At 52.1% G+C, this 25,133-nt stretch overlaps 13 protein-coding genes; 8 read left to right on the plus strand and 5 right to left on the minus strand.

The window, feature by feature from the left end:
• Positions 1-232: 232 nt before the first annotated feature.
• Positions 233-1,693, plus strand: RCC_10291 (related to branched-chain alpha-keto acid dehydrogenase complex, E2 component precursor (lipoamide acyltransferase); the record flags this gene model as incomplete). The annotated part of the gene is made up of 1 exon (XM_023775522.1): positions 233-1,693. One exon carries the CDS (start codon positions 233-235, stop codon positions 1,691-1,693), a length of 1,461 nt encoding a protein of 486 aa, XP_023631290.1.
• Positions 1,694-1,959: 266 nt separating this feature from the next.
• Positions 1,960-3,754, plus strand: RCC_10292 (probable delta-1-pyrroline-5-carboxylate dehydrogenase, mitochondrial precursor; the record flags this gene model as incomplete). XM_023775523.1 has 2 exons in its annotated part: positions 1,960-2,094; positions 2,147-3,754. 2 exons carry the CDS (start codon positions 1,960-1,962, stop codon positions 3,752-3,754), a joined length of 1,743 nt encoding a protein of 580 aa, XP_023631291.1.
• Positions 3,755-4,538: 784 nt separating this feature from the next.
• RCC_10293 (related to thermoresistant gluconokinase) lies at positions 4,539-5,254 on the plus strand (the record flags this gene model as incomplete). XM_023775524.1 has 2 exons in its annotated part: positions 4,539-4,769; positions 4,832-5,254. The coding sequence occupies 2 exons, from the start codon at positions 4,539-4,541 to the stop codon at positions 5,252-5,254; spliced, it is 654 nt and encodes a 217-aa protein (XP_023631292.1).
• A 221-nt stretch (positions 5,255-5,475) lies between these two features.
• RCC_10294 (related to hydrolase (HAD superfamily)) lies at positions 5,476-6,340 on the minus strand (the record flags this gene model as incomplete). XM_023775525.1 has 2 exons in its annotated part: positions 5,476-6,124; positions 6,225-6,340. 2 exons carry the CDS (start codon positions 6,338-6,340, stop codon positions 5,476-5,478), a joined length of 765 nt encoding a protein of 254 aa, XP_023631293.1.
• A 613-nt stretch (positions 6,341-6,953) lies between these two features.
• Positions 6,954-12,055, plus strand: RCC_10295 (related to MON2 Peripheral membrane protein with a role in endocytosis and vacuole integrity; the record flags this gene model as incomplete). XM_023775526.1 has 2 exons in its annotated part: positions 6,954-7,098; positions 7,149-12,055. 2 exons carry the CDS (start codon positions 6,954-6,956, stop codon positions 12,053-12,055), a joined length of 5,052 nt encoding a protein of 1,683 aa, XP_023631294.1.
• Positions 12,056-12,202: 147 nt separating this feature from the next.
• On the minus strand, positions 12,203-13,333 carry RCC_10296 (uncharacterized protein; the record flags this gene model as incomplete). XM_023775527.1 has 3 exons in its annotated part: positions 12,203-12,939; positions 12,989-13,133; positions 13,184-13,333. The coding sequence occupies 3 exons, from the start codon at positions 13,331-13,333 to the stop codon at positions 12,203-12,205; spliced, it is 1,032 nt and encodes a 343-aa protein (XP_023631295.1).
• A 233-nt stretch (positions 13,334-13,566) lies between these two features.
• On the plus strand, positions 13,567-13,961 carry RCC_10297 (related to SEM1 Regulator of exocytosis and pseudohyphal differentiation; the record flags this gene model as incomplete). XM_023775528.1 has 3 exons in its annotated part: positions 13,567-13,696; positions 13,755-13,860; positions 13,925-13,961. 3 exons carry the CDS (start codon positions 13,567-13,569, stop codon positions 13,959-13,961), a joined length of 273 nt encoding a protein of 90 aa, XP_023631296.1.
• A 314-nt stretch (positions 13,962-14,275) lies between these two features.
• Positions 14,276-15,590, minus strand: RCC_10298 (probable phosphoglycerate kinase; the record flags this gene model as incomplete). XM_023775529.1 has 2 exons in its annotated part: positions 14,276-15,466; positions 15,525-15,590. The coding sequence occupies 2 exons, from the start codon at positions 15,588-15,590 to the stop codon at positions 14,276-14,278; spliced, it is 1,257 nt and encodes a 418-aa protein (XP_023631297.1).
• Positions 15,591-15,893: 303 nt separating this feature from the next.
• Positions 15,894-16,926, minus strand: RCC_10299 (probable peroxisomal membrane protein MPV17 and related proteins; the record flags this gene model as incomplete). XM_023775530.1 has 5 exons in its annotated part: positions 15,894-15,992; positions 16,041-16,207; positions 16,258-16,621; positions 16,673-16,789; positions 16,858-16,926. 5 exons carry the CDS (start codon positions 16,924-16,926, stop codon positions 15,894-15,896), a joined length of 816 nt encoding a protein of 271 aa, XP_023631298.1.
• A 558-nt stretch (positions 16,927-17,484) lies between these two features.
• On the minus strand, positions 17,485-19,548 carry RCC_10300 (related to vacuolar assembly/sorting protein VPS9; the record flags this gene model as incomplete). XM_023775531.1 has 2 exons in its annotated part: positions 17,485-17,602; positions 17,654-19,548. 2 exons carry the CDS (start codon positions 19,546-19,548, stop codon positions 17,485-17,487), a joined length of 2,013 nt encoding a protein of 670 aa, XP_023631299.1.
• Positions 19,549-20,165: 617 nt separating this feature from the next.
• Positions 20,166-21,979, plus strand: RCC_10301 (related to asparagine synthase related protein; the record flags this gene model as incomplete). XM_023775532.1 has 3 exons in its annotated part: positions 20,166-20,846; positions 20,898-21,863; positions 21,911-21,979. 3 exons carry the CDS (start codon positions 20,166-20,168, stop codon positions 21,977-21,979), a joined length of 1,716 nt encoding a protein of 571 aa, XP_023631300.1.
• Positions 21,980-22,839: 860 nt separating this feature from the next.
• Positions 22,840-23,998, plus strand: RCC_10302 (related to Homocysteine S-methyltransferase; the record flags this gene model as incomplete). XM_023775533.1 has 2 exons in its annotated part: positions 22,840-23,607; positions 23,771-23,998. The coding sequence occupies 2 exons, from the start codon at positions 22,840-22,842 to the stop codon at positions 23,996-23,998; spliced, it is 996 nt and encodes a 331-aa protein (XP_023631301.1).
• A 293-nt stretch (positions 23,999-24,291) lies between these two features.
• On the plus strand, positions 24,292-24,903 carry RCC_10303 (related to carbonic anhydrase; the record flags this gene model as incomplete). XM_023775534.1 has 3 exons in its annotated part: positions 24,292-24,394; positions 24,448-24,611; positions 24,670-24,903. 3 exons carry the CDS (start codon positions 24,292-24,294, stop codon positions 24,901-24,903), a joined length of 501 nt encoding a protein of 166 aa, XP_023631302.1.
• Between the last annotated feature and the right edge of the window lie 230 nt (positions 24,904-25,133).

A 25,133-nucleotide genomic window follows, 5' to 3' on the forward strand; every position in this document is an offset into this window, starting at 1 on the left:
TGTTGGACGTACAGGTCAATTAGGGAGCATTCTCCCTACAAGCACTTCAGAGCCTCATGAGTTGACGCCTGAGGCCAGGAAAACTCCCATGGAATGCGAGCTGCGTCACCCAAAAGGCGGGAATCCACGGCTTAATAAGTTCGGCTCTGCCACCTCCACCTCCACTCATGAACAAGATAGAAATGATCAATGCCAGCAATTCCACTCCTGTGAAAACATATTCGCCGCCAATATGAGTACCGCCAGGTCGTCCTTCTCGAGAGTGCTCCGCATCCAACGACAACAATCGCAAGTCCGCCCTAACAGTCTCCCGCGTCCCCTCTTCTACCGCCAATTCCACGCGTCAACACAACTCGACATTGTAAAACCATTCCTACTTGCAGACATTGGCGAAGGTATTACCGAATGCCAATTGATCCAATGGTTTGTTCAGCCTGGGGCTAGGGTTGAACAGTTTGACAAGCTATGCGAAGTTCAATCGGACAAGGCGTCAGTGGAAATTACGAGCCCGTTCGATGGAGTCATCAAGAAGCTTCACTACGATCCCGATGACATGGCTATCACGGGCAAGCCATTGGTAGACATTGATATCCAGCAAGAGCTCAGTGCCGAAGACGAGGCCAAGCTAGGAGGAGAGGGTGAAGGAGAGGCAGACACTAGCGTGGGCAATGGCTCGAAAGCAGAAACAGTAGCACAACACAGTGAGATGCAGGCAGGGAGCGGAGAACAAGAGCTCAGTGAACAGAGTAGACGGAAAGATCCACAACGCTCTCAACCACGCCAAAGCAGAGGGCACATGGGCTCGCTCGCAACACCTGCAGTAAGACATCTGACCAAGGAGTTTGACATTGACATCACGGATGTGCAGGGCACAGGCAAGGATGGCAGAGTATTGAAAGAGGACATCCACAATTTCGTCTCCCAGCGGAATGAGAAGTCACAAGAAATGCCTTCAGTAGCATCGTCGCCAGCACCAGCACCAGCAACCAAGGATGACCGGAGGGTGACTCTCACGCCCGTACAGACACAGATGTTCAAGGTAATGACTCGTTCACTGAGCATTCCCCACTTCCTGTACACATGCTCGGCAGATATGACGGCTGTCACAAACATGCGGAAGAAGATCAGCACATCTTCGCAACAGAAGATCACACATCTTGCTTTCATCATGAAAGCTCTGAGTTTGGCCCTGCTACGACACCCGCTGCTCAACTCCTCGTTGGACACAAAAGATCCCAAAAAGCCAGAGTTGACATATCGGGCGTGCCACAACTTCGGTATTGCGATCGATAYGCCTTCAGGACTGGTGGTGCCAGTCGTTCACAACGTGCAAGACCTCAGCATTGCTGAGATCGCGAAGACCATGCGGCGACTGTCAGAGTCTGCGCGCAACAACAAGCTCGCACCGTCAGACTTCAAAGGTGCTACCTTCACAGTCTCGAACATTGGTTCTGTGGGCGGAGGCGTTGTGTCTCCCGTCATTTCAGAGCCGCAGGTAGCCATTCTTGGGGTGGGCAGATCCAGGGTTGTCCCGGCGTTCAACGAGCATGATGAGTTGGTCAAGAGGGAAGAGCTTGTACTCAGCTGGAGTGCTGATCACCGGGTCGTTGATGGGGCAGAGTGCGCGAGATGCGCGGAGAGAGTGAAGACCTTGTTGGAAGATCCATCGGTCATGATGGTAGAAATGCGGTAGAGCTAGTCTAGAGATTACCGTTGTAGAACTACCGCTGAAGCACCGAAGAGTAAAACTCCACGTTGATATCATCATCCGATGCTGGCCGCACCGCGTCCGGGGTTGGACGCGCCTTTCACTTTCGCTGCACTCTTGGCGGGCGATACTCCGGTACCGGCGCCGAAATGTGAAGCATCTGGAGACACGCAAGACGCCGTGAATAGCCGCTGATCGACAAATATATACAGATAGCTCACCAAGTAACAGCAACACAACAACTCGCAATAATGGCCACAAGAGGCTTGCAAACATGCAAATCACGCATCGGAGCCTCTCTGCCAACGTCGCCTACATCCCTTGGGCTGAGAAGTGTTGCAACTCTTGCAAACTTCAAGATTCCCGTCATCAACAATGAGCCCAATGTTAGTAGAGCATGATCAGACCAAATGCTCATCTGAAGCTGACAATATATAGAAACATTACGAAAAGGACTCTGCCGATCGTGAGAAGCTCGCGGCCGCGATGCAAACCCTTCGCTCCAAAGCTCCCCTCCAAGTCCCAATCGTAGTAGCTGGGAAAGAGACAAAGACCGCGAAGGTTTCAGAGCAGCCATTCCCCATGTCACACAAGCAATCGATTGCATCTTGGTCCAGTGCATCAACATCCGATGTCAACACTGCAATCGATTCTGCATTGGCTGGAAAGAGCYCGTGGGAAAGTCTGCCATTCTCGGACAGAGCGGCTGTCTTTCTCAAGGCAGCTGATCTCGTGGCAGGAAAATACAGATACGACATCATGGCTGCAACAATGCTGGGTCAGGGCAAGAATGCGTGGCAAGCTGAGATTGACTCTGCAGCGGAGCTCGTAGACTTCCTGCGGTTTAATGTGCAGTATGCACAGGACTTGTATGACCAGCAACCCACCCATAACAGCCCTGGAGTCTGGAACAGAGTTGAGTACAGGCCCCTTGAGGGCTTCGTGTACGCAATTACACCTTTTAACTTCACAGCCATTGCCGCCAATTTGCCATGCGCACCGGCATTGATGGGTAACGTGGTTGTTTGGAAGCCATCCCCAGCGGCAATGGCATCGAACTGGCTCTTCTACAATATTCTCTTGGAGGCCGGCCTTCCTCGCGATGTAATCCAATTTGTCCCAGGAGATGCCGTGGAGGTTACTAAAGCTGTTCTGTCGCACCCAGAGTTTGCTGCTCTCCACTACACTGGATCGACTGCCGTCTTCCGCTCATTGTATGGACAAATCGGACAGGGCACTGCTGAGGGTAGATATAGGAGTTACCCACGAATTGTGGGCGAGACTGGTGGCAAGAACTTCCATCTGGTACATCCGTCTGCTGATGTTCACAATACCGTTATCAACACAGTCCGAGGCGCATTCGAGTATCAAGGACAGAAATGTTCGGCAACCTCTAGAGCATACTTCCCTGCTAGTCTCTGGGAACAAGCGAAGCCGATGCTGGTCGAGGAGACCAAGAAGCTGAAGATTGGCGGACCAGAGAACTTTGAGAACTTCATCGGACCCGTGATCCACCAGCAATCCTTCGACAAACTCTCCAAAGCCATCGACGACGCCAAAAACGACAAAGACCTGGAGCTCCTCGTCGGCGGTGTGCACGACGGTAKTGAAGGTTTCTTCATCCACCCAACGATTTACGTCACCAAGGATCCAAGCCACAAGTACATGAGCACGGAGTTCTTTGGTCCCATTCTCACGATTCACATCTACGACGACACTAAGAACCCAACAAAGGCTTTCTCCGACATCTGCAAGACAATCGACACCACATCCGAGTATGGATTGACTGGCGCTGTCTTTGCTCAGGACAGAAMCGCTCTGCGCTTCGCTGAGGATGCCCTAAGGAACGCTGCCGGTAACTTCTACCTCAATTGCAAGTCCACCGGAGCTGTTGTTGCTCAGCAGCCCTTCGGTGGTGCGAGAGCTTCGGGAACGAACGACAAGGCGGGGTCTGCAAACCTTTTGTCGAGATTTGTGAGCATGCGGTCGATCAAGGAGGAGTTTGTGAGCTTGAAGGAAGTCGTATACCCTTCCAACATTGTATGAACCAGGCAATCAAGGCGTTTGGGAAAGGGACTCATGACGAAAAGGATAATGGAGGGTAGATTCGGGCGTTAGAGCAACTGCAGCGATGAATTGAACAAAGTCTCAAATCGGTCGTCCTTGGTACTATAGTTTCTCGGATATAACAGCGTCGCTTTGCAAGGGAACCTTTATTCCTGACGGCCAGAGATCCGATTTCGCTACATTTTTGCTAGAATTGATCCGCTGCCAACGCACTAGAGCCAGGATACTAGATTTTACGCCACAGTCGTGAACATCCTCCGATGCAAAGAGATGCTATAGACCACCTCCTACATCGCCAGGTACCTTGTGCCCCGGCTCTTATTATTTATAGAGCACATTGAACTAGGTTCAGGGATAAACCATTTTCCGCCCCGCCAAAGAACCTAGCTTCTGGGGTCGTGATGGAAAGTTAAGGCGACTCGGATCAGCCTCAAACGCCGACAATAGGCTAATTGATTTCCGCCGCCCTCATCGATCATTCCATTTTGTTTGACCCCCACTCAGGAGAACGTTTCTCTTTGTTTGCGTACGGCAAGGCAATTGGCATCGGATGGAAACTCTCGGAAGTCTCAGAGTGATCCCAGTGTACAAAGGCCCAGCGGCGACTTTCCTCCTCTSATCGCATCTTGCCACCTACCACCGGCCTCCCTTGATCCTTACCAAAGCAAACACCAAAAAAACTGCCATCGTCTCAGGCTTACTTCATTCCACATAACCAAAGCCTCTCCATCATTCCAGCAAAGCCCTGTGATCATCCGCGATCATGCAAACCAACTCCCTTCCTCGACAAAACCTACCACCTACTCCGCCCTCTGAGTCTTCCGATCACAACCTCGCAAAGATGTCTTCCAACACAAGCAGCGCCAACGGTCTCGCAACTGTACCTGCACAGAAGCACATCTGGGTGATTACTGGTCCGGCAGGTTGTGGCAAGACTTCAGTCGCGGAGCACCTTCACTCCACGCTCTCACTTCCATATCTGGAAGGTGACGCAGTAAGTTGCATGTGAAAGGATCGGCAAAACGTGGCTTTTGGCTGACGGGCAATCAAATAAAGTACCACCCAAAGTCAAACGTGGACAAGATGGCGAACGGCCAACCACTCACTGACGCCGATCGATGGGACTGGTTAATCTTGCTGCGGGAAGAGGCTGTTAGGGCCCTTGAACAAAGCCCCGGGGTCATCATCACTTGCAGTGCGCTGAAGCGCAAGTATCGCGATGTGATGCGTATTGCTACCTACGAACACCCCACGATCCAGGTCCACTTTGTCTTTCTCAACGTTTCGGAGGCTCTGCTGCTGGACCGTGTGAGAGCGCGCCAGAATCACTACATGAAGGACTCCATGGTGCACAGTCAGATYYWWWKYYTSRAGMMSMMGACGGCAKACGAGATCGATGTACTTAGTGTCGACGCAAGCGGAGCGTCCGTTGAGGTCCAGAAATTGGCGCTCGCGGCTGTGCAGAACACCATGGCTTAGGAATCTGCCTGAGTACGGAAGTTGGAGGTTGTTTTGTAGCGAGCGAGCGAGCGAGCGACGGTTCGGCGCCATGCTTTCGGTGTTTTGGGAGTAAGCGGAAGGAAGGAATTCGGATACCCTTTTGACCATCAGATCTCGTTTGGTTCTAAATGCATTGGAAGACGAATGAAATTGAGCAGGCTCTTTCTTCCACTCTTCTGTTTTGTGACGAAGCTCTACATCTAAGCTTTGCTGAAAGCATCTTCTACGATGTCTGCCAGTTCACGGAGAGTCTCAACCCTCAGCTTGAATCCGAACTTCTCCTGTGCACCCTCGGGCTCGCCTCCCATCAAACCCCCTCTGTCAACCCAAACGCTTTGCAGTCCGAATTGCTTTGCAGGGCCATGGTCGTGGAAAAGACTCTGAGCAACATGACACAGCTGATCCTGCTCCACGCCAAAATCAAGCTTGACATGCTTCAGTAAATATTCGAAATTATTGGGATCGGGTTTATAGGAGCCGATGTCTTCTGCCGTGTAGATGGCGTCGAAATGGCAGCCTTTGAGTGGTCCAGCAAGCGTTTTTTTGAAGGAACCCCGATCTACGTTCGAAAGCGGGATCAATTTGTATCGCTTGCTCAGAGCCTGTATAGCAGCAACGCTGTCTTCAAACGCCGGGTATTTTCCGATCTCGGAGCCATACTCCTTTGCTGACTGCTCGAGTTGCTCTTCTGTCAAATGGCCATTCTCGACAATTCGAAGCTCCCGGGCATAACGGCGCAGGCCTTCAGCAATGATTTCGGTCTGGCGCAGTGTTGGATATTCTCTCTGCACCGTGGTATCATGTCTTTCGATGCCTAGCATAAGATCCTTGTGCTCAGATGGCAGGTGGCTATGATGTTGATGGTCAGCCATGTGGGGATGCCAGGCATGGTACTTGCGCGTAAGATCGCAGGAATGAAGTCGGATGGAACTTTGCAGTGGGGACTTACGGCCCAAGAGCGGTAGCTCGTGCAGCATTGGCAATGCCATTCTCCCAATCAACGAGAGTGCCGTAAATGTCAAAGGATAGTGCCTTGATCTGAGTCCAGGGGATAGTGGAAGCCATGTTGTGCAATGTGGAGTAATGTGTAGAAATTGTAACTCTAAGAGATGGAGAGCAAGGATTGTGAGATTGGAGAGGCAGGAAGTCTTCCTATATACTTAGGGCCATGCATCTTGGAAAGATTTTGACGGGGCGTGAGACGCCATAGAGCCAAGGTTTAGATAGGCCCAAAGGGGAAAAGGCAAGGCGTGCGTAGAGACATTGTAAGAAGCAATGTAAGAAGCAATGGAAGAGACAAGTCAGCCAAACTGCAAGGCGATGACTACCTTATGCTCCAGTGGAGTCAGCCGGACGAGCATGTCGCTTGCCTGTTCGACCCCGAAGATGTAGATCGGTAAGAGCATGCCGTTGTCGTTGTCAAGTACGTACTCCTTCCTTGGCTTTGTAATGTTCTCGGGATGGGCCGAGCGGAGCGGACGATCACGCTAGGACACTTGTCTCCGTTTCATCAAACATTCCATCCATCCCTTGAGCACAAGCTTGGAAACATCRACTCCTTCCACCGTCCCGCCTCTTGTCTTGTCTTGTCTTGTCTTCTTATTCAGGAGCTCCGTCTCCCCAACTCTCCAACATGAATGTCTGAGCGAAAAGGGAAGCTCAATTGACTACGGGCAAAATGAGCGCGACGTTGCTTGCAAATGAATTGGGGACTCTCGCATCAGAGGCCAAGAGAAAGAATGCAGATCTACGAAATGCGGCCGAAAAATCGCTTTCAGAACTCAAGGCGCTGCCTGCGACATCTGAGCAACAACTTGCAGCTGGTATGCACCAAAGTGATCCATCAAAACTTTCACATGCTGATCGGCAAGAGATCTAAGCCGGCGACCCACGTTCATTGAACCTTTTCTAATAGCGTGCGGGACACGGAACCCCAAGTTCGCTGGCAGTGGGATAGTCTCCTTGCAACGGMTTGTCATATCGAAAGGACTTCCCAAGGCACGCCTCCAAGATGCTCTCGAGGCTTTCAACGCTTGCACGGACTTAGGCCTGGACATCCAGCTTAAGATTTTGCAAGCATTGCCCTCCTTACTGCAGAACTACGACGCTGAATTGGAGGGCGACCTCCTGAGTGCTGCACTGCGGATATGCTCCTCACTTCAGGCTGCGAAAGCTTCCACAGTCAGTGGCGTGGCAGCTGCGACATTGCAGCAATTGGTTACGACGGTGTTCGAAAAGGTAGCAACCGAGGACAGCCTTACCGCCACACAAACTACGACCAGTAAAGTAGATGCCGGAAATGGCAAAGAGGAGCAAAGATCTGCGGCGTTCGAAGATGCCTGTAGAGTGTTTCGTGATCTCGCATTGGCAGCAGACGAACGCAAGACGAAATTTGTTCAATTCACTGCGCTTTCGGCAGAGTCCAGCCTCGAGCTTATATTCTCGGCCCTCGATGCCAACTCGGACATGTTTGGCGCTCACGAAGAACTCTTGTCTATTATTGGTGCCAACATCTTTCCAATCATCATACGGACTTTGTCTGACCGGCTGCCATTCTCCATCACCGTTCGGTCTTTGCGGATACTTAGCCTCATCTTGAATCGGCATATGACAAGCTTTCTTCGTGATGTCGAAGTAGCTCTGGATCTGTGCACTCAAGCTCTGGACCCGGAAATATCACCTGGATGGAAGCGTGCTCTGGTGCTAGAAGTGCTTCGAGGATTCTTCGCTGATGGCAGCAATTTGATCGAAGCATATTCTGCGTATGACGGGCGGGAGGGGGGCAAAACTATTGTTCAAGATCTGCTTTCCTCATTCGTCCGACTCTCTTCAGAGAAGCCGTCTGCCATTGGGCTTGGGCAGCAGTCGACTATTCCCACGGGGCCAGCCTCTCCGACGGAATCCAATAACGACCAGGGAACCCTCGACGCAGCTGGAGGGATGGCTGGCGTATTTGGATCAGCTCTTGGCGTGACAGAAGTCAGCATTGCAGGAATAAGTTCGCAGTGGAGCCTACCCAAGTCTCCTTATTTGGAGCAGCTAGACAAGAGTGATGCACCTGCTCTGCCCGACACATACCTTTACGCAATAGTATTGGAGTGTCTGAACGGGTTCTCGAACAGCCTCGCCCGGACTGTGCTGCCTTTGACGGTACAAAATGAAGCACACCGGTCTAAGAATTCAAACCGCGCGACATCTGTACCAAACTCAGATTCTAGGCAGAGGGCGAGATCCCTTTCATTTAGGACTGGGGCTGTCCCCCTCAATCCCCTTGAAGCTAAAGAGGCCCCATATGCTGCACGAGTTGCAGCTGTCGCTGGCATCATCGAGTCCTGCTGGCCAGCAGTACTGGCGACTGCTTCGACCTTCCTCAACGCTGCTCTTGATGACGCATACTTTCGTAACCTCATCAAAGCCTACCAACGCTTTGCACAAGTTGCTGGTCTGCTGCGTTTAAGTACGCCGAGAGATGCGATGATGACTACTCTTGCTAAAGCTGCAGTCCCGCCTCACATTCTCAACGCAGCTGGTGGTGACTATCCTCGGTCCCCTCAGGCAGAGAGCCCTCGAATGTTCTCCAACCCGAGATCGCTATTAAGTGTCGACAGTCTGGTATCTCAGACAACGTCGTTATCTTTGGAGAACAATAGACGACCTTCAGTGGAGCCATTAAAGCCAATGCTTTCAGTGCGCAATCTACTTTGTCTCAGAGCGCTGTTGAATCTGGCGATAGCTCTCGGTCCAACTCTACACTCAGCGTTTGCCGTTGTGGTCAGTGCATTGAAGCAGGCGGATATGGTTCTGAGTCGCACCACTCCGCAACAGATCTCTCGACACCACAAAGAGATGGACTCAGCATCGGTCGTACAGACGTTCAGCGCCGAGGTTGCTGCTGTCGAATCAGCAGCTTCACGGCTGCTAGAGAGCTCGGCAGACTACCCGAATGATGCATTCCTGAACGTGCTTCAGACATTCTGCAAATTGCTGCACGGYAAGCGTGAGGAACCTGACTCTCCGGTGCCTTCAGCGGCAGACCCTACGCCTACTACGCCAAAGACACCCTTGCCCAGAGGCAGGACCTTCTCTGGATTGCCAGGTATTAGTACTTTCGCGGAGATTCATGCGAGAGACTACCATTTCGTGATACCCAAACTTGGAACCTTGGCAGAGCTCAACGTACCGCGCTTTGTGGACGAGCAGTCGACTGGTAGTGGCTGGGAATGCATTGTCGATGAGCTCATCTCCATCGCGAGGACCAATTCCACTCCTCGTGATGCCCGCCGAAGCGCTACCAATGTGTTGGTCAAATTGGCCGAGGCTACCATCGCTGAAGTAACCAAAGAGGACATTGTAGAACGAGGGCTCGTTCAGCGCCGTGCATTGGACGTTCTTCTACGTTTAGTTGACGAGATCTACCTCGAAGATGGTGATATCACACCTAACGATATGGAAGTTCAGAGTCATGTCTTGAGCTCACTGCAGGCGATTCTTGAGCGATGTGGCGACTCTCTAGTCGCTGGATGGGACAGAATTATTGCCATCATCAGCGTTGCCTTCGAAGGCGAAGAAAGTTCACTCCGAAAGATGAAAGGGGAAGCAGTGAGCATTGATTGGAGACTCCGAACCTTCGACCTGGTCTCAAAGACCATTGGAAAAGGCGCTTTTGGAGCAACGCAGCTCATGTGCTCCGACTTCCTCGATGCTCTACCGCCTGATGCCATCCCTGACCTCATTGAACTCCTACACCGTTTCATGTGCCAGGAAGATGATGTCAACGGCTCTTTGACTGCGATCACCATTGCGTGGAACATGGCGGAGTGGCTGTTCAACAGGTTCTCGTCAGAAGAACTGGGATGTTTCATCGACGAGGCCAAAGAATTCGACGAGCTTGAAGAAGACTTGTCATCTATGCTTCCCGCGTCTCAACCTGCGCAGTGGTTTTTCTTGCTGCTGCGTCTACGTGACGTTGCTGCAAAGCCCTTGAAAGAGATTCGCAATGCTGCATACCAGACGATCTTGAACGTCTTCAAGCTACATGGAGACCGACTGTCGCCAGCTGCATGGGACATGCTTTTGCGAAACACGATCTTCCACATCTCGCGCGTCGACTCGTTCCTGTACTTGCAAGAAGAGGAAAATCGTGCCAACGGTGCGCCAAGTTCTTCAACGAACCCACCAGATGTTGAAATGTCCAAGACCATCATCGCGGGAAATTTTGACGTTGTCGCGCAGCACCTGGGGGTGATAGAGCAGATAGCAAAACTGCCTAGCCTTTGGGAAGTCTTTTTGAGCATGCTAGAGCGCTACCTCGATGTCGAGAACCATCTGCTCAATGCTGCCGTCTACACAGCTCTGTCAAGTGTGCTGTCTGGTATCGAGCTCTCGTCAACGGCCTTCAAGGGTCCTACATACAGGACCGTCTCACTCTGGTTGAAGCGTTTCCCCAACGTGTCAGATGACGATAAGAGCAATCAGGACAATCAGGATGCATACGTAGCTTATGCGCAAGCCGGCGAGGAGATATATCGCTTGACCGCTGACACCATCAACACCTCGCAGACTCGGACCATGATCAACAATCTTTACCAGTGTATCAGGGAGTCTGACGGTCCACGCTATGGTGCAGACACTGCAGCAATGAGCCCCTTGCAGTCAAAGATCCTACACTTGTTCAAGAGCATGCGGGCGGATCAACCAAATATTGCGGCTTGTCTTATAACCGTCGCGGCAAAGCTGGCGACTCTCCATCACGAAACAGCAGATGAGCCTGCCTCGTCGAAATTCCGTCCAACATTCGTGGCGATTTCGAGTGAGAGCACCATGTGGTTGCAGGAAATCATTCTCCCGCACATCGCCGAGGCAGAACTCCTCGATTCTGGCGCTCTACTGCAGGCTGTCCAGAGCTTGCGAAGACTTGTGGAGAGCAAATACACATTCAGACTACAATACAAGGGCCTCCCACTCTGGCATCGAGCTACAACGAGTGCACTCGCTTTGGCGAAGCCCGTTCTGGATCAGACCGAGCAGCACGAGATTGACCAAAATACAAGAGAAGAATTATGGGCTGAGTTTGTCGGAATTATTAGCGGCATTGTCAAGGGCAACGATGTGCATTTGGTGGAGGACCTGGGCAGAGTACATGACGATCAGGTCTTTGATATTGCGAGCTTCCGGGCTTTGAGGGAAGTCCTCGTGCCACGCCTTGGAAGCACGGATCTCTCAGCGAAGACACGAACAGTGTACACACGTGCGCTGTTTCATGCTTCCCTGATACATCAACCCGAAGTTGGCGAGTTGCMGACTGGGGAAGAATMTCCATTGACGGATATTGTAAAGGTTCGAAGAGGTCGCGTCAAGAAAGTTCCGTTCTCACTACGGGAAGATTTGGCCTACGTCTGCTGGCGAGAACTTGTAACGCTTTCCTCGAAGACCGATGGGTCTCCCGAACGGGCGAGTCTTGCGCAAGCAGCGGCTCCTCTTTTGATCCTCCGTCTCGCGATCCCACTTCGCGCCTATATCGCCGACCAGCCACTGAGAGGGCATAAACCTCAGCCGCTGTCCGAGCTAGAAGAGCTTCTCTTCAGCTTTGAGACGATCAAAGAGCTGGAGCTGGGTGCAGATGCTCTGAACGCAAATCACGACGGGAAAAGGGCACAWTTGCCTTTGCTATATCCATTGCTGGTGCAGGCTGTTGCTACTGCGGGTAATAGATGGTCCGGGTCCGAGGAGGTGCTGGGTCCGTTGAGCAAGGTGCTTGGTTGTGTAACTGCTGCTCCGTAGTCGGTCGCCCATAGAGTGAACAGTTAAGGTAGGGACTCTTCAGAAGCTTCCAACATCGACCCTGTCGTGAGCACATCTCAGCCGGCCCATGAGCTTCAGAAAAGCTGCGAATAGTCAAGAAAGTTCCGGACATGCTCAATGCTCTTCTCAATCCTTGTACAGCCACGTTGTACTGTGGCCCTTCGTGACTAGAATCGTGTAGGCTTCCCCAGAAAACGCTGAGCCGTTCACGGCTGCCCACTGTCCCCCACAAGCTTTCAGCACAGCAAGGAAAACCTTTTGCGCGAAAGCTGGCGGCACAAGACCTTCCCAGCTCATCTTGACCAGACGTTCGGGGACAGACTCTCCAAAAGCCGCGGGCACTGAATAACGGGAAAGGAATGGATCGACATCATCGTCTTTCAATACCCGTGGAGAGCCTAGGAGAGCCAGAGTGATCCATTCGAGGATTTCCGCAGCATCGGCGTAGTCTTCCTCAATCAGCTCCTCTGGAAAGACAGGAACTAGAATGTTGCCGAGGCTCAACGACTGGGGCTCTACTTTTTTAATAATCGGGTGATGTGTATCGAGAGGTCCGCCCGAGATGTCTGTATTGCTGAGATCACAGAAAAGCCATGTTAGAGAGCTGTTCAGTACATTCTTGAAAGCCCACACGATGCGATCGAAGCCATTTTTGCCAGGAAGCATGGAAGGTAGGCGAAGATTGAGCTCAATAGCAAAACGGGCTTKGACGTGTTTCCTTCCTTCTGTCTGGATCGGTTTTCCCTCGAGACCCATACGTTCGAATGTGGCTTTGTCGACTTCGATGCGCAGAAGGCCGTCAGAGAGTGAGATGATGGGACTGTCAATTCCCGCGCGACCAGAGGAGAGCATTAGAATATTTCCTAGTTAAAGTCAGCATATTGATCGAAAGGGTAGTCTCGTACAGCATACCAGCTTTGATGTATTGGTTGAAAAAATCGCCATGAATGAGCTCACTGGGTTTCATGTGAACCCGGGCATATTGCAAGGTTCCTTTTCCATCAGCGAGTTGTTGTTGTAGACTCTTAGCTGCATCTTCAGGGAGGAGGATTTCAAGCTTTGTTAATCATTAGCAACATGTTGTAAGAAAGGCAAATTGGACCGTACTGTATGCGTGAAAGTCTGGTTCAGAAGTGTAGAGAATGGTCTTTTCTTCGTTGGTGGTTGCTCATGATTCACAAAGTTGGGCAAAGTGGTATTTGTGACCAAGCATCGAGGTCTGGGGCCATCACCTTTGCTTGACGGTAGCATCGACATCGCTCCGCCTAAGTCTACGCTCTCGTCCTTGACGCATGTGAAGAAGAGATGACCGAGTGGTAGTAGTAAGAGCCAAGTTTGGGAAGAGTGACTAAGCGCGCATGAGCTTGCCATCTCCGTACATCGGATTGACATCGACATCAACCTGCGCCCGAACATCGACCAAACACATTCGCCGCTCAACGACTCCGACTCACATATTAAACCGACAAAACTCGATTGATTCAGCCACAATGTCAGGAGCAGCAGACGCCAGCAGCACGAAAGCAACCGCCTCGGACAACAAGGACAACTCGCAACAGCCCCAGAAGCCCGCGGCGCAATTGGAGGAGGACGATGAGTTTGAGGACTTTCCAGTAGAAGGTACACGACGATTTGGAGGCGCGTAGAAGGGAAATTGACTAACAATATGACTGAATAGACTGGGCGAAGGAGGAGGAGGTTGGCTCACAGACAGCAAACACACATCTTTGGGAGGAGAGCTGGGACGATGATGACACCACGGACGAGTTCTCGGTGCAGCTGAAGTGAGTTGATCGGATGGAGGTGACAGACGAGGTGGGAAGGCGAGCTAACGGTGACGAATCGCAGGGARGAGCTGAAGAAGATGGAGTCGGCGCGGAAGTGAAGCAGACGAGGCGGGAATGATGAATGGCCAGCATCCAGAGAAGTGGTGCTTTACGACTACGTCACGATGTGGAGCGTCGAGATTTGATCTACGGATGAACATGAACCAGCGCGAGGGCACAAAATACGTGCCCGATTGCAAGAGCCTGGACCGCTCAGCGCCTCCTTGAGTTCACCCCGACGAGGCAGACGAGGTAGATTGGCATGCCGTCACAAAGCTTCATATGCTATGTACAATATTGCCTCGTAAGTCGTCGAGCGTGGTATCTATAGCTTCGCCTCACTGCCTTTCTCGGTTTTTTCATGGTCGGCTATTCACGACTTCTCTGATAGAGCAGACACACCAGGCAAGTCCTTGCCCTCGAGGAGCTCCAAGCTGGCACCGCCACCGGTAGACACATGGCTGAGCTTGTCCTCGACTCCGTAGTTGGCGGCAACGGTAGCCGTGTCACCTCCTCCGATGATGACAATCTTGCCCTTTGCGGCAGCCTCGACAGCAGCGTCCATGGTGGCCCGCGTGCCCTTCTCGAACGCCTTGAACTCAAACACACCTGCGGGGCCGTTCCAGAGGATAGTCTGCGCCTTCTCGATCGCCTTCTTGTATAGCTCGATGCTCTTGTCACCACAGTCCAGACCCATCCAGCCGTCTTCGATGCCGGACTCGTCCGTGGCGTAGCCAGTCTTCGCGTTTGCGTCGAACTTGTCTGCGGTAATGTAGTCCACTGGAAGGGTGATTTCCACACCCTTGCTCTTCGCCTTCTCAACCAACTCCTTGACCTTCTTCGAGCCAGGCTCGTCGAAAAGAGAGTTGCCAATCTTCATGTTGTCAAGAACTTTCTTGAATGTGAATGCCATTCCACCGCAGATGATCAACGCGTTGACCTTGTCAAGCATGTTCTCGATCAGCTGAATCTTGTCCGACACCTTGGCTCCTCCCAAGATGGCAAGGAAAGGACGCTGTGGGTTCTCCAATGCCTTGGCGAAGTACTCGAGCTCTTTCTTGACGAGGAARCCAGACGCCTTTTGTGGGAGGTCAACACCAACCATGGAGCTGTGTGCACGGTGAGCAGTGCCGAACGCATCGTTGATGTAGACGTCTCCTAGAGCAGTGAGGCCCTTGCGGAACTTCTCAACCTCTGCCTTGTCCGCTTTCTGCTTGTTACCCTCCTTGTCCTTGGACGAGCCCTCCTCCTCAGCGTGGAAACGCAGGTTCTCGAGCAGCACGACTCCACCGTTTGAAGTGCCGTTCACGACCTTCTCGGCCTCTGGACCAACACAGTCATCGGTGAAGGCGACCTTGGTACCAAGGAGCTTCTCGAGCTCAGGGACCACGGGCTWCAGGGAGTACTTTGGGTTTGGGGAGCCATCTGGACGGCCAAGGTGTGACATGAGGATCACTGCCTTGGCACCCTTCTCGATGGCATACTTGATCGTTGGTACGGCAYCGGCGATACGCTGGGTGTTGGTGATCTTCTGCTCCTTGTCGAGCGGGACGTTGAAGTCGACCTGCAGAGGAAAGAAGTGGTCAGAGTGACGGTCGTCGCTCCATTGTGATCTCGCTTACCCGAATAAGGACGCGCTTGTCCTTGAGGTCGACGTCGGTGATTGCGAGCTTGCTGGTAAGAGACATGTTCGCTGGCTGCTGTGGTGTTGTTGGTGCGAGGGTTGTGGTTGAGCGAACTGGAAGGTTTCGTTGCGGCGGGGTGTAAGTTATGGTGGGGGTTCACAATCTCAAGCCAAAATTCAAGGCTTTCTGCACAAAATGTAAATTCAGAGGTAGTACATACATATAATGGGTTCCCAGTTCCCGAGGCTACACGCTCAACTCCTGTATGCATCCCTCCAAACGCCCAATGACTGCCGTTCCAACTCCATCCGCGCCAAGCTAACTCAATGCTCCCGTAATCGCCCGAGTCTGTCCTGACCTCTCCCCTTATGCTGGTGAAGCGCCAGGAGTCGCCATGGGCTCTTCGGAAGCGTTGTTCATCGACAAGTATGCTGTCCAGAAGATACCAATCGTGGAAACAAATGGCTATCTCGACATCAGTTGAGGTGTGAGTGATAGAAGGGAGCAACTCACTATTTGGAACTGGATTGGCATGACCCGGAAGTTCAGCACTTGAACCAACGGCCATACAATGAAGTTGGCTTTCAGTGAGGGCAGATAGACGTCCTGAAACTTGCGAACGACTGCCCGCCTACCACCACCTTCCGCAACCGTCATGAATGTGAAGAAGACCGCAAGACCTGTTGACGGTTAGCATCCCTCTCAAGGCTCGGGATCGCGGGCTCCATACCGATTGGAGCGAAGATGAATTGATCGAGAGCAACCCTCCTAAGTGCATTCGCCGTGCCCTTTCCATTCTCGATTGGAAACAACCTATGCAGCATTCCGAACCACTTGTGCTGCACCGGCGCCATCATGAAACCATATGCCATGAATCTGATCAATCTCTCAAAGTCGAAAGGAGGTGGTCCACGTTTTGACGCGGGTGTCATGTAGTCGTCCGCCGGCCATGGTACCTTTTTGTCCAAATCTTGAATCTCCACCGACATGAAGTCCTCTCTTGTATCGCTATTCGGGTTGAGCGCTTTCTGTCGTTGGCGTAGTCGGATAGCTGTGAGGGTTTGGGCGACCGTGTCTGCGATTCCACCAAGAACCTGCTGATGTTAGTACTCGCATTGCGCTCGCAGGCGGTGGAAAGGGCGTACAGCGTTGGTGATCATGGTGGTCATGACCGGCCGGCTTGCATAGTAGCCATTAAATTTGCGGACCAGTATCGATACCATGGTGAGTTGTATTAGGGCGACGATGGCGTGGAGGAGTGGCTGGAGGTCGAGGTCGAGAATCAGCCAGCTGTTTCTTGGGTCCGAGTTTCTAGCACGGCGGCTCTTACATATCTCCCGTATATATATCTGCTATTTAGCTGCCTCATTACGCGCTTCCGCGTCTCGCTGATCACCATGATTGCGCCCCGAATTGCTTGCGGAACGTTGGCTCTGTGAGATGGTGACGTTTGCGATCCGGTGACAAAGGTTCCACGGGCGATATCGACTTTGACGGACTTTGAGAAGCTGTCTTTATGCTCGTGCTGCGGACCGCGTTTGAGGTGGAAAGGGAGGAAATTTGTTTCCAAGAACGAGAACACGATCTGATCAACGTCTCTGCCTACCGTTGAAGTCTCTCACATGACTTCCAAGCATGCGCCGCGGATCATCGGCAGGGTACAGAAGTTTAAGCGATCGATCTTGTGGGGTCGAATCTGGGCTAAATATAAAGTACTCTCGAGGCTCGAGGCCACAGAGTAGGATGCGAGGTCGAGGGTCCCACGGCGTAGCAAAGTCGCCAGCTGATCCGCCCGAGATGAGTGAGCGTGGATCAGGCTTCACTTCTGGGCGACAAACCCGCCAATGCATCGATGTACAACACAGTCCGCTCGATAACCACAATGACAGAAGTCACGAGACAATAAAAAGTTGTTTGAGCCCCAGCTGTAGCATCATCATTTCGTCTAAATCATATACTAATCCTCTGCCAATGCTAAGCAAGCATCAACTGCTCTTCCAACATTACCCTCCTGTGCCCTTACAACATCTTCAATGACGTCCTTGTCGAGGTTGGGAAACATGCTCTGAAGGGTTCTACGCAAAGTTTAGTAAGGATGCATCACATGGCTTCTCATAAGAACTTACTCGACAACGACTCTGTGCTCTTGGATCCTCACTCTCTGTGCCTGGGCATTCTCCGCACTCGCCTGTCTCGCTTCAGTGTCCTGAACCGTAGACTGTCGTTGCTGGCTTCGCTGCCTCTCGGCATATACTCTTGGGGCGCTCGAGCGGTCCATTCTCGACGACGGACTTGGGCCTCTTCGTTGCGTTGAGCTTGCTTGCTTCTCTCCATCATCAGAAAAGATTCGCCCAATACTGCTAAGTGGTCTTTGAATGCTGCGCAGAAGGCCCGTGACCGCATCTGTATCGTCTTCGTTGTTCGCGCTGCCTTGTGGAGCCTTTTCACTGAGCCTCTGGCTAACATTGCGCCTTAGGCTAGAGTGTTCAGCATCGGTCGAGTTTCTTGGGGTGACTTCAGCTCTACTTAGCGCACTCTTTTCACTCAAGTGTTGCATCGGTGCACCGCTGTGCGTCTTCTCCTCGTACTCCTCTACACGGTTCTTCTCAGCGATCGCACTAACAGCTTGCTCAACGTTGCGCTCAAATTCTTCGTCGGTAATAGTGAGATTCGTTCGGTCGAGATTCTCGATGAACGCCACAACCCCCATGAGAGATGACATGTAGTATCCTGCTTCTCCGCCTAGTTYATCCTGGTTGCGAAAACGCCAGATGTACTGAACATTGCTCACCAGATGTTCTGGCCTCGCTCGCAGTACCGTGTATATCAACAGTGGTACAAATGAGTCCGCGGATTGGTCCGTTTTGGCATTGCGAAGAAATCCGAAAAGGACTTTACRGGTATTGAGCACGCAGATAACTTTGTCTCGTGGGGCACGGTAGGTATTGATTTTGAGGAGCTCCTGCTGCGCCAGAGACAAGAATTTCTTGCCCTTCTCGCCGACTGGCTTGATGTCAAGGTGTTCCTCGGATATCCAGCCATAGATCTTGATCTTTTGGGCAATCACATCGTCTCGTTCGACATCCTCTTGATGCTGACCTCTCCGCCCAGGCCCATGCGGACTGGCGACATCAGCCTGGGATCTGCCACCTCTGCCACCCTTTCGTGGGCTTCCCCCTGCAGGTGAAATGGCCGGTGRGAATGTCTGTGAGTAAAGCCGATTCATTACAAGCTTTTCCATGCCTTCCCTGGCATTGTCGAATTCGGCGTCCGAGACGGTCCGCCAGACCTCGCAATGCTGCATCTTCTTGGATATGAACTCTAGAAAGTCGGAAATGATCTTCACCTGCTCGTGGACCATCCACTGCTTTTTGCCAAACTCGGTGAGGAAGGATCGCAGGAAGCGCGCGACTGGGTCAGCCGTTCGATGCCGCAGCTGTTCCAAGAAGCGGTGGAAGTCAAATGGCAGGGCAGGCTCCGGATCGGGCGAGGGCGGCGGAGGCTGAAAGATGGAACCCGCTTTCACGCTGATGATGGACTCTGTGTCATCACTTGTGACTTTGTGGTCGGCCACTGAAGATCTAGAGTTGCCGGTCTCTTGCGGACTTAGAGGTGAAGTYATGCTTGGGCCAGAGGATTGTTGACCGAGCGTATATGAATCCTTGGGTTCCAGACTTGATGATCTCGGCGGGAGCACTAGCACAGGTTTTTGCCGGTCCAGCCGAGGCGACATAATCTCGTTGGAGGAAGGTCCAGTGCCTTCTTGGAACTGGTCCATGATCGTTTGTATCTCAAGTCCCGTTGCTTCGTTGGTACCTTTGGGTGCCTCTGGTACTTCGGCCTGTGCATCCTCTGCAGGTGTTTCTTTCTCGTCATACTCGACATCGGCGACCTCAGACTTGGAAGGCGTGCTGTTTTTCCGGGGCGGTACCGGAGCAGCAGCGCTGGGAACGTGTCCTTCATGGTTTTGGGAGTCTGCAATTGCAGTATCCTCCTCACCCCCTGGTTCATTTGGCGACATTGCAGCTGCACGCCTTGCCATATGCTCGCTCGCCTCTCGCTCTATTTCGGGCCTGTCACGCGAGCCTTTGCGAGACTTTGGGTCGTCTGATACTTTGCTATTGCCATCATCCTGCGCCTGATGTTCTTGTGATGTGATCTGTGAGGCTGCCGGCGGCGGTACGGCTACGCCAGTCTGTACATTCTCATTCCCATTCTCATGCTTGACTTGAACTTCTTCTTGCAGTGCTGCATCGAAATCCTCGGACAGTTTCCTCGAAAGACTGGGCTTGGGCGCTATAGGAGCCTGCTCTGCATCCTGTGGGTGCTCTTTAGACCCGCTAAGACCGGACATAGACGGCTCCTTTGAATAGCTCGATTGATGAAATGTGATTGTGGATATCGTCCTGCATGCCGCTGGTGCGTTGTTGTTGTTCGTAGCGATCCCCTTCCGAATATGCAGCTTCGATGTTGCAACGCCAATTCAAGTCCAAGCTAAAGTATTCTGGATGGAGGAGCTGTGACGACGACTCGTAGCTCGCGAGCGAGCGGCCCGTAAAAGCCGCGCTCGGGAAAATAAGGTAAGGTAGCCGAACTCTGTCGCCTTCTTCTTCGACCAGCACCACGACACCAYCACCAATGTGCGGCATCTTCTGCTCTCTGAGCAGGCATCGCCAGGCTGAGCCATCTGCCTCAGTGAAAGAGCTACTCGGCGCGCGAGGGCCAGACGCGTCAAATATGGTGGCCACACGGTGCGAAGGACAGGATTCGCGGTCTACGTTCATCACATGCTTTTCCACCGTTCTCTCGTTGCGAGGACCGAGCACTGTCCCACAGCCGCTGCAGGACCGAGCCTCACAGTCAATTCTGTGCTGGAACGGTGAGGCGTGGAGTATCAATGGCGCGCGTCCAGAAGGCAACGACACCACAAGCGTCCTGGAGCTACTCAAACAATCAACCTCATCAGAWGTTGGAGAAAATCCTGCACAGCACGTTTCTTCGGCCATGTCGCAGATAGCCGGTCCATATGCTTTTGTGTTTCTTGATGCGACAAGATCGACCATCTACTTCGGACGGGACTTTCTTGGTCGCAGGTCTCTGCTTTACAAGGTTGATGCAGATGGCAACCTCCTTTTGAGCAGCATAATAGATGACTCTTCTGGTGAAGATTGGTCAGAAGTTGAGGCCGATGGCATATACTGCATCAACCTGAACGCGYAAACCGTGCCCGGTGCCAGCCACTTTCAAAAACGGGGTGACTWTCTCGTTGCCAGAACGCCATATACATACAGCGATGCTCAGAGCAGTAACAATCATTCTGTAGGTACGCTCCAAAGCCACGAGTACATTCCTTGGCTCATGGCGAGGTAGGTCGTCCCCGAACTTGCTCTGAACAGGGCATTGCCCTCGTCAACCATTCCAATAAACGAAACATCACCACAGGTAGCATTCTTGGAACATCTGCTCAGAGAGGCCATCTCTGTCAGAACATTGGGAATTCCCGAGCCGCCTACAGTCTCCGGATCTGATGTCAGCTGTACCAAAGCCCGCCTGGCAATACTGTTCTCTGGTGGACTTGACTGCACGACCATTGCAAGATTATGTCATGACCTTTTGCCTGCTTCGGAACCCATTGAGCTTCTCAACGTTGCGTTCGAAAATCCTCGCGTGCATAAGTCGGCTGGATCTGGTGCTTTTGAACTGTGTCCGGATCGTATCACTGGCAGAGCGTCTTACTCAGAACTGTGTAGTGTGTGTCCAGGTCGAGATTGGCGCTTTGTCGCAATTGACATCCCCTACACCGAGACACAGAAACACCGACTGCATGTTCTGACTTTGATGCACCCTCACAACACGGAGATGGATCTCAGCATTTCCTATGCTCTCTACTTTGCGGCAAGGGGCGCTGGTTATCTGGAGACTGACAACGGCAAAGTAACATACTCCAGTACTGCCCGAGTTCTCCTGTCTGGTCTTGGCGCAGATGAACTATTCGCTGGGTACACCCGACACGCGACTGCATACAAGAGGAATGGCTTCACAGGCCTGCTGGATGAACTCGATATCGACATTGCACGGCTTGGCAAACGCAATCTCGGACGTGATGATCGCGTGATGAGCAATTGGGGCAAGGAAGCCAGATTTCCTTTTCTTGATGAGAGACTGGTGGGGTGGGCCCTCGCAGCTCCCATCATGGAAAAGTGTAGCTTTGGTGAAGCTCAGCTGATGCATGCAGAGCTGCGTGACTGCGCTGCAATTGAGCCCGGGAAGAAAGTTTTGAGGTGTCTTGCGTGGAAACTCGGCATGACCAACGTGGCTAAGGAGAAGAAGCGTGCGGTATGTCAATCATCYCATCCTCAAGCACGTTTACTAACATGGCGCAGATCCAGTTCGGCGCCCGCACTGCCAAGATGGAGGCAGGCAAAACGAAGGGAACCCAAGTGCTCTCTTGACGATTGATATGTTTAGTAAGGTAAGCATGATTTCCTTCAACATCTCTTCCCCAACAATGATGATTACATGTGATCAGATACTTGTGAGACGCTCTGCACGCTTACTGATCTAGCCCGCCTCTTCTGGGGTTGTGGTTGGGCGGTGAGTGGGTGTCTGTGATCTTCAACTAAAGGCAAGTCTGAGATACTTGGGATATAACAGCTTTTACAAATCGCCACACAAATGAAGGAGTACTTCGAGACTGACATTTTGAGATCCTAGGCTTGGACCAATTTTACCAATATCGCGGTTGCTCGTTCCCGCGACGAAAAGGCTCACAACGAGCAAGACGTTCAATTTCATGGCGAGATTACGTCACGACTCTGGTCACTGTCGAAATAGTGGACAGATACTCGTCAAGGGGTTGATTTGTGCTTCTTTACGGGGTTCCGACGTCGTGAGAAAGTAGAGAAACTCAATGCCGACGATTCCAAGGTCATTGCAAAAGTCCCATTCAGTCGAGCTTGTGATGCATGTCGGTAAAAGGTTCTGCCGGGGCAGAAAACCCTGCCATCAAGGTGACTACAGAGCGACTTCTGCGTTTGTTTGGACCTCACCTGCTGAGTAGTTCACTGAGCGACGGAGCAACAGAGGAGTACCCGGCAGCGCCACAACGAACAGCCTTGTGCATCAAGAATGAGGTTTAGAGCTCGGAATCTAGCGTCGGGGCCTCTCGGCGAAATACCTTACAGTTGGACCTCTTTTTATGTACCTCGATCAATACGTGTCCAATCTTGCTGACTCAAAACACTGACCGGACGCAAGCCGCTCGTGAAGTCCATCCTGTATATCGAGGGGTTCTCCGCTTCCTGCGAGCGAAATGCTAACAAAAGAAGACTTCAATGCGTTACTGGAGGCAAGAAAGACGTTGGTTATTGACGGAGCTCTTGCGACCGAGTTGGAAATTCGGAATCWCGACCTCAATCACGCCTTGTGGTCCGCGAAAGTTCTGAGGGACGACCCCCAGAGCATCAAAGAAGTACACCTGGACTACTTTTTGGCGGGCGCGGACATTGCTATTACTGCCTCCTACCAAGCCTCGACCACAGGCTTGTCACAACATTTCGATCTCACCGAAGATCAAGGCAAAGCGTTGATCCGACGCAGCGTCGACGTAGCGCGGGAGGCACGTGAGGAGGCTTACCGATCCGGAGTCCACCCTGACCGGAAGCTGCTGATTGCTGGAAGCGTTGGGCCTTTTGGAGCATACCTGGCAGATGGCTCGGAGTACAGAGGCGACTATATTCGAACAGTGGAAGAGTTCAAGACCTTTCATCGTCCAAGGATCCAGGCTTTGATTGATGGTGGTGTGGATCTCCTGGCTCTCGAAACTATTCCTAGCATGCTGGAGATCCGAGCCCTCGTGAATCTGTTACGAGAAGAATTCTCAGCAGCGATCGCATGGCTGAGCTGTACCGTTTGCGACGCCAAAAGCCTCCCTGACAATACGCCTTGGAAGGAAGTCGTCGATGCTTTGACCGGGATCGATTCTCAAATTGTTGGGGTTGGAATCAACTGCGTGCCAATGGCCGTCGCAACCGATACACTGAAGAGTCTCCGTGCTTGCACCAATCTTCCTCTAGTCTGCGTATGTTGCTTCCTGAGAGACCGCGATACTGCTCTTCGGCAATCCGAACAGTCTGTCGGAAAGACTTGATCTTTATCGCTTTCTAGTCCCAGCTAGTCGAGACAGTCCATCGATCCCCTTATTGAATGTCCTCGAATACCTTACTGACTCCACATCGTTCTAGTACCCAAATTCCGGCGAAACCTACGACGCTGTCACGAAAAAATGGCATGGCCAGCGACCGGATGACACGATCGAAGACCCTTCGACGGACGACGGCGAGACGGGAATTGCCATGGAATGCCGCGACTGGACTTTTCATGGAGCGAAGCTGATAGGTGGATGCTGCAGGACAGGCCCTGCATTTGTGAAAGCCGTGGAACGAGCATTGGAGCATCAGCGCCGTTCGTAAGCCAGGATATTGCAGATGTGGGACTGACAGCACTGGCAGCTATCGAGCGAGACCTTCCATACAGATTTGAGATCACTGGACTTGTACCTCACCTCAGCTTAGCTTGGGATGGCGTGCTTCCTAGCCCCACTAGAAGAGCACATATATCTAAAGGCCGCAATAGCACAAAGATGACGATTTCAAAGAAAGGACCTTTGAAGAACACAAACACAATCCGTCGGATCTCATACCAACGCGAACTGCTTCACCAAACGTCAACTCGTCGCTAGAAACTCATACTCCACGGGGCAACCATGACAGAGATTCAGAAGAACCTCGTTGCCTCAAACGAAAAATATGCCTCAAACTTCGACAAGGGACATCTCGCGCTTCCCCCAGCGAAGAAGTATCTCATTCGTAGGTATTGCCTCAATCACTGCCAGCAAAGTGAAGATTAACAAATCGCCCAGTAACATGTATGGACGCCCGTATYGATCCCGCCGCAGCCTTTGGAATAGAATTAGGTGACGCTCACGTCATTCGAAACGCTGGCGGCAATGCGAAAGACGGCCTTCGATCGGTGCTGATTTCGCAACATCTGCTCGGGACTCGCGAGATCATCTTGATCAAGCATGTGAGTCCCTTCTCTCCCATGTTGCAGAGCGAAAAGCATCTTGACTGACGCTGGACAGACGGGCTGTGGAATGCTCACTTTCGCCAACGCGGATGCGCTGAAGGTCGTCGCTGGCAACGTTGGCGCTGGAGTTCTTGCTAGCACATTTGATTTTCAGCCTTTCCCTGATTTAGAGCAGGCTGTCAGGGATGATGTGGAATGGTTGAAGAAACACAGTGCTTTGCCCCAGCCAGTGACAGTATCTGGATGGGTGTATGAAGTCGAGACTGGCAAGACGAAGCAGATTGTGTAGACAAGAGAATTAGGCCGACAACGTACAGAGTGTCCCTCAAGCGCAAGTAATGTGGAGGGTGGTGTGACATCTCATGTTAACATCATCTGTATTGTATGCATACACGAGACTGCCCGCTTCTCCTTTTATCTCACCCCCCTTGGCAAATAGTGCACTCCCATCTTTCGTCTTGCTTTCGTTGGTTTACACAAAACAGCTAATTGCTGGACTCAAAAAACGCTCCAATGATC

Source organism: Ramularia collo-cygni (assembly GCF_900074925.1).
Source record: "Ramularia collo-cygni strain URUG2 genome assembly, contig: RCC_scaffold21, whole genome shotgun sequence".
Taxonomy (NCBI): domain Eukaryota; kingdom Fungi; phylum Ascomycota; class Dothideomycetes; order Mycosphaerellales; family Mycosphaerellaceae; genus Ramularia; species Ramularia collo-cygni.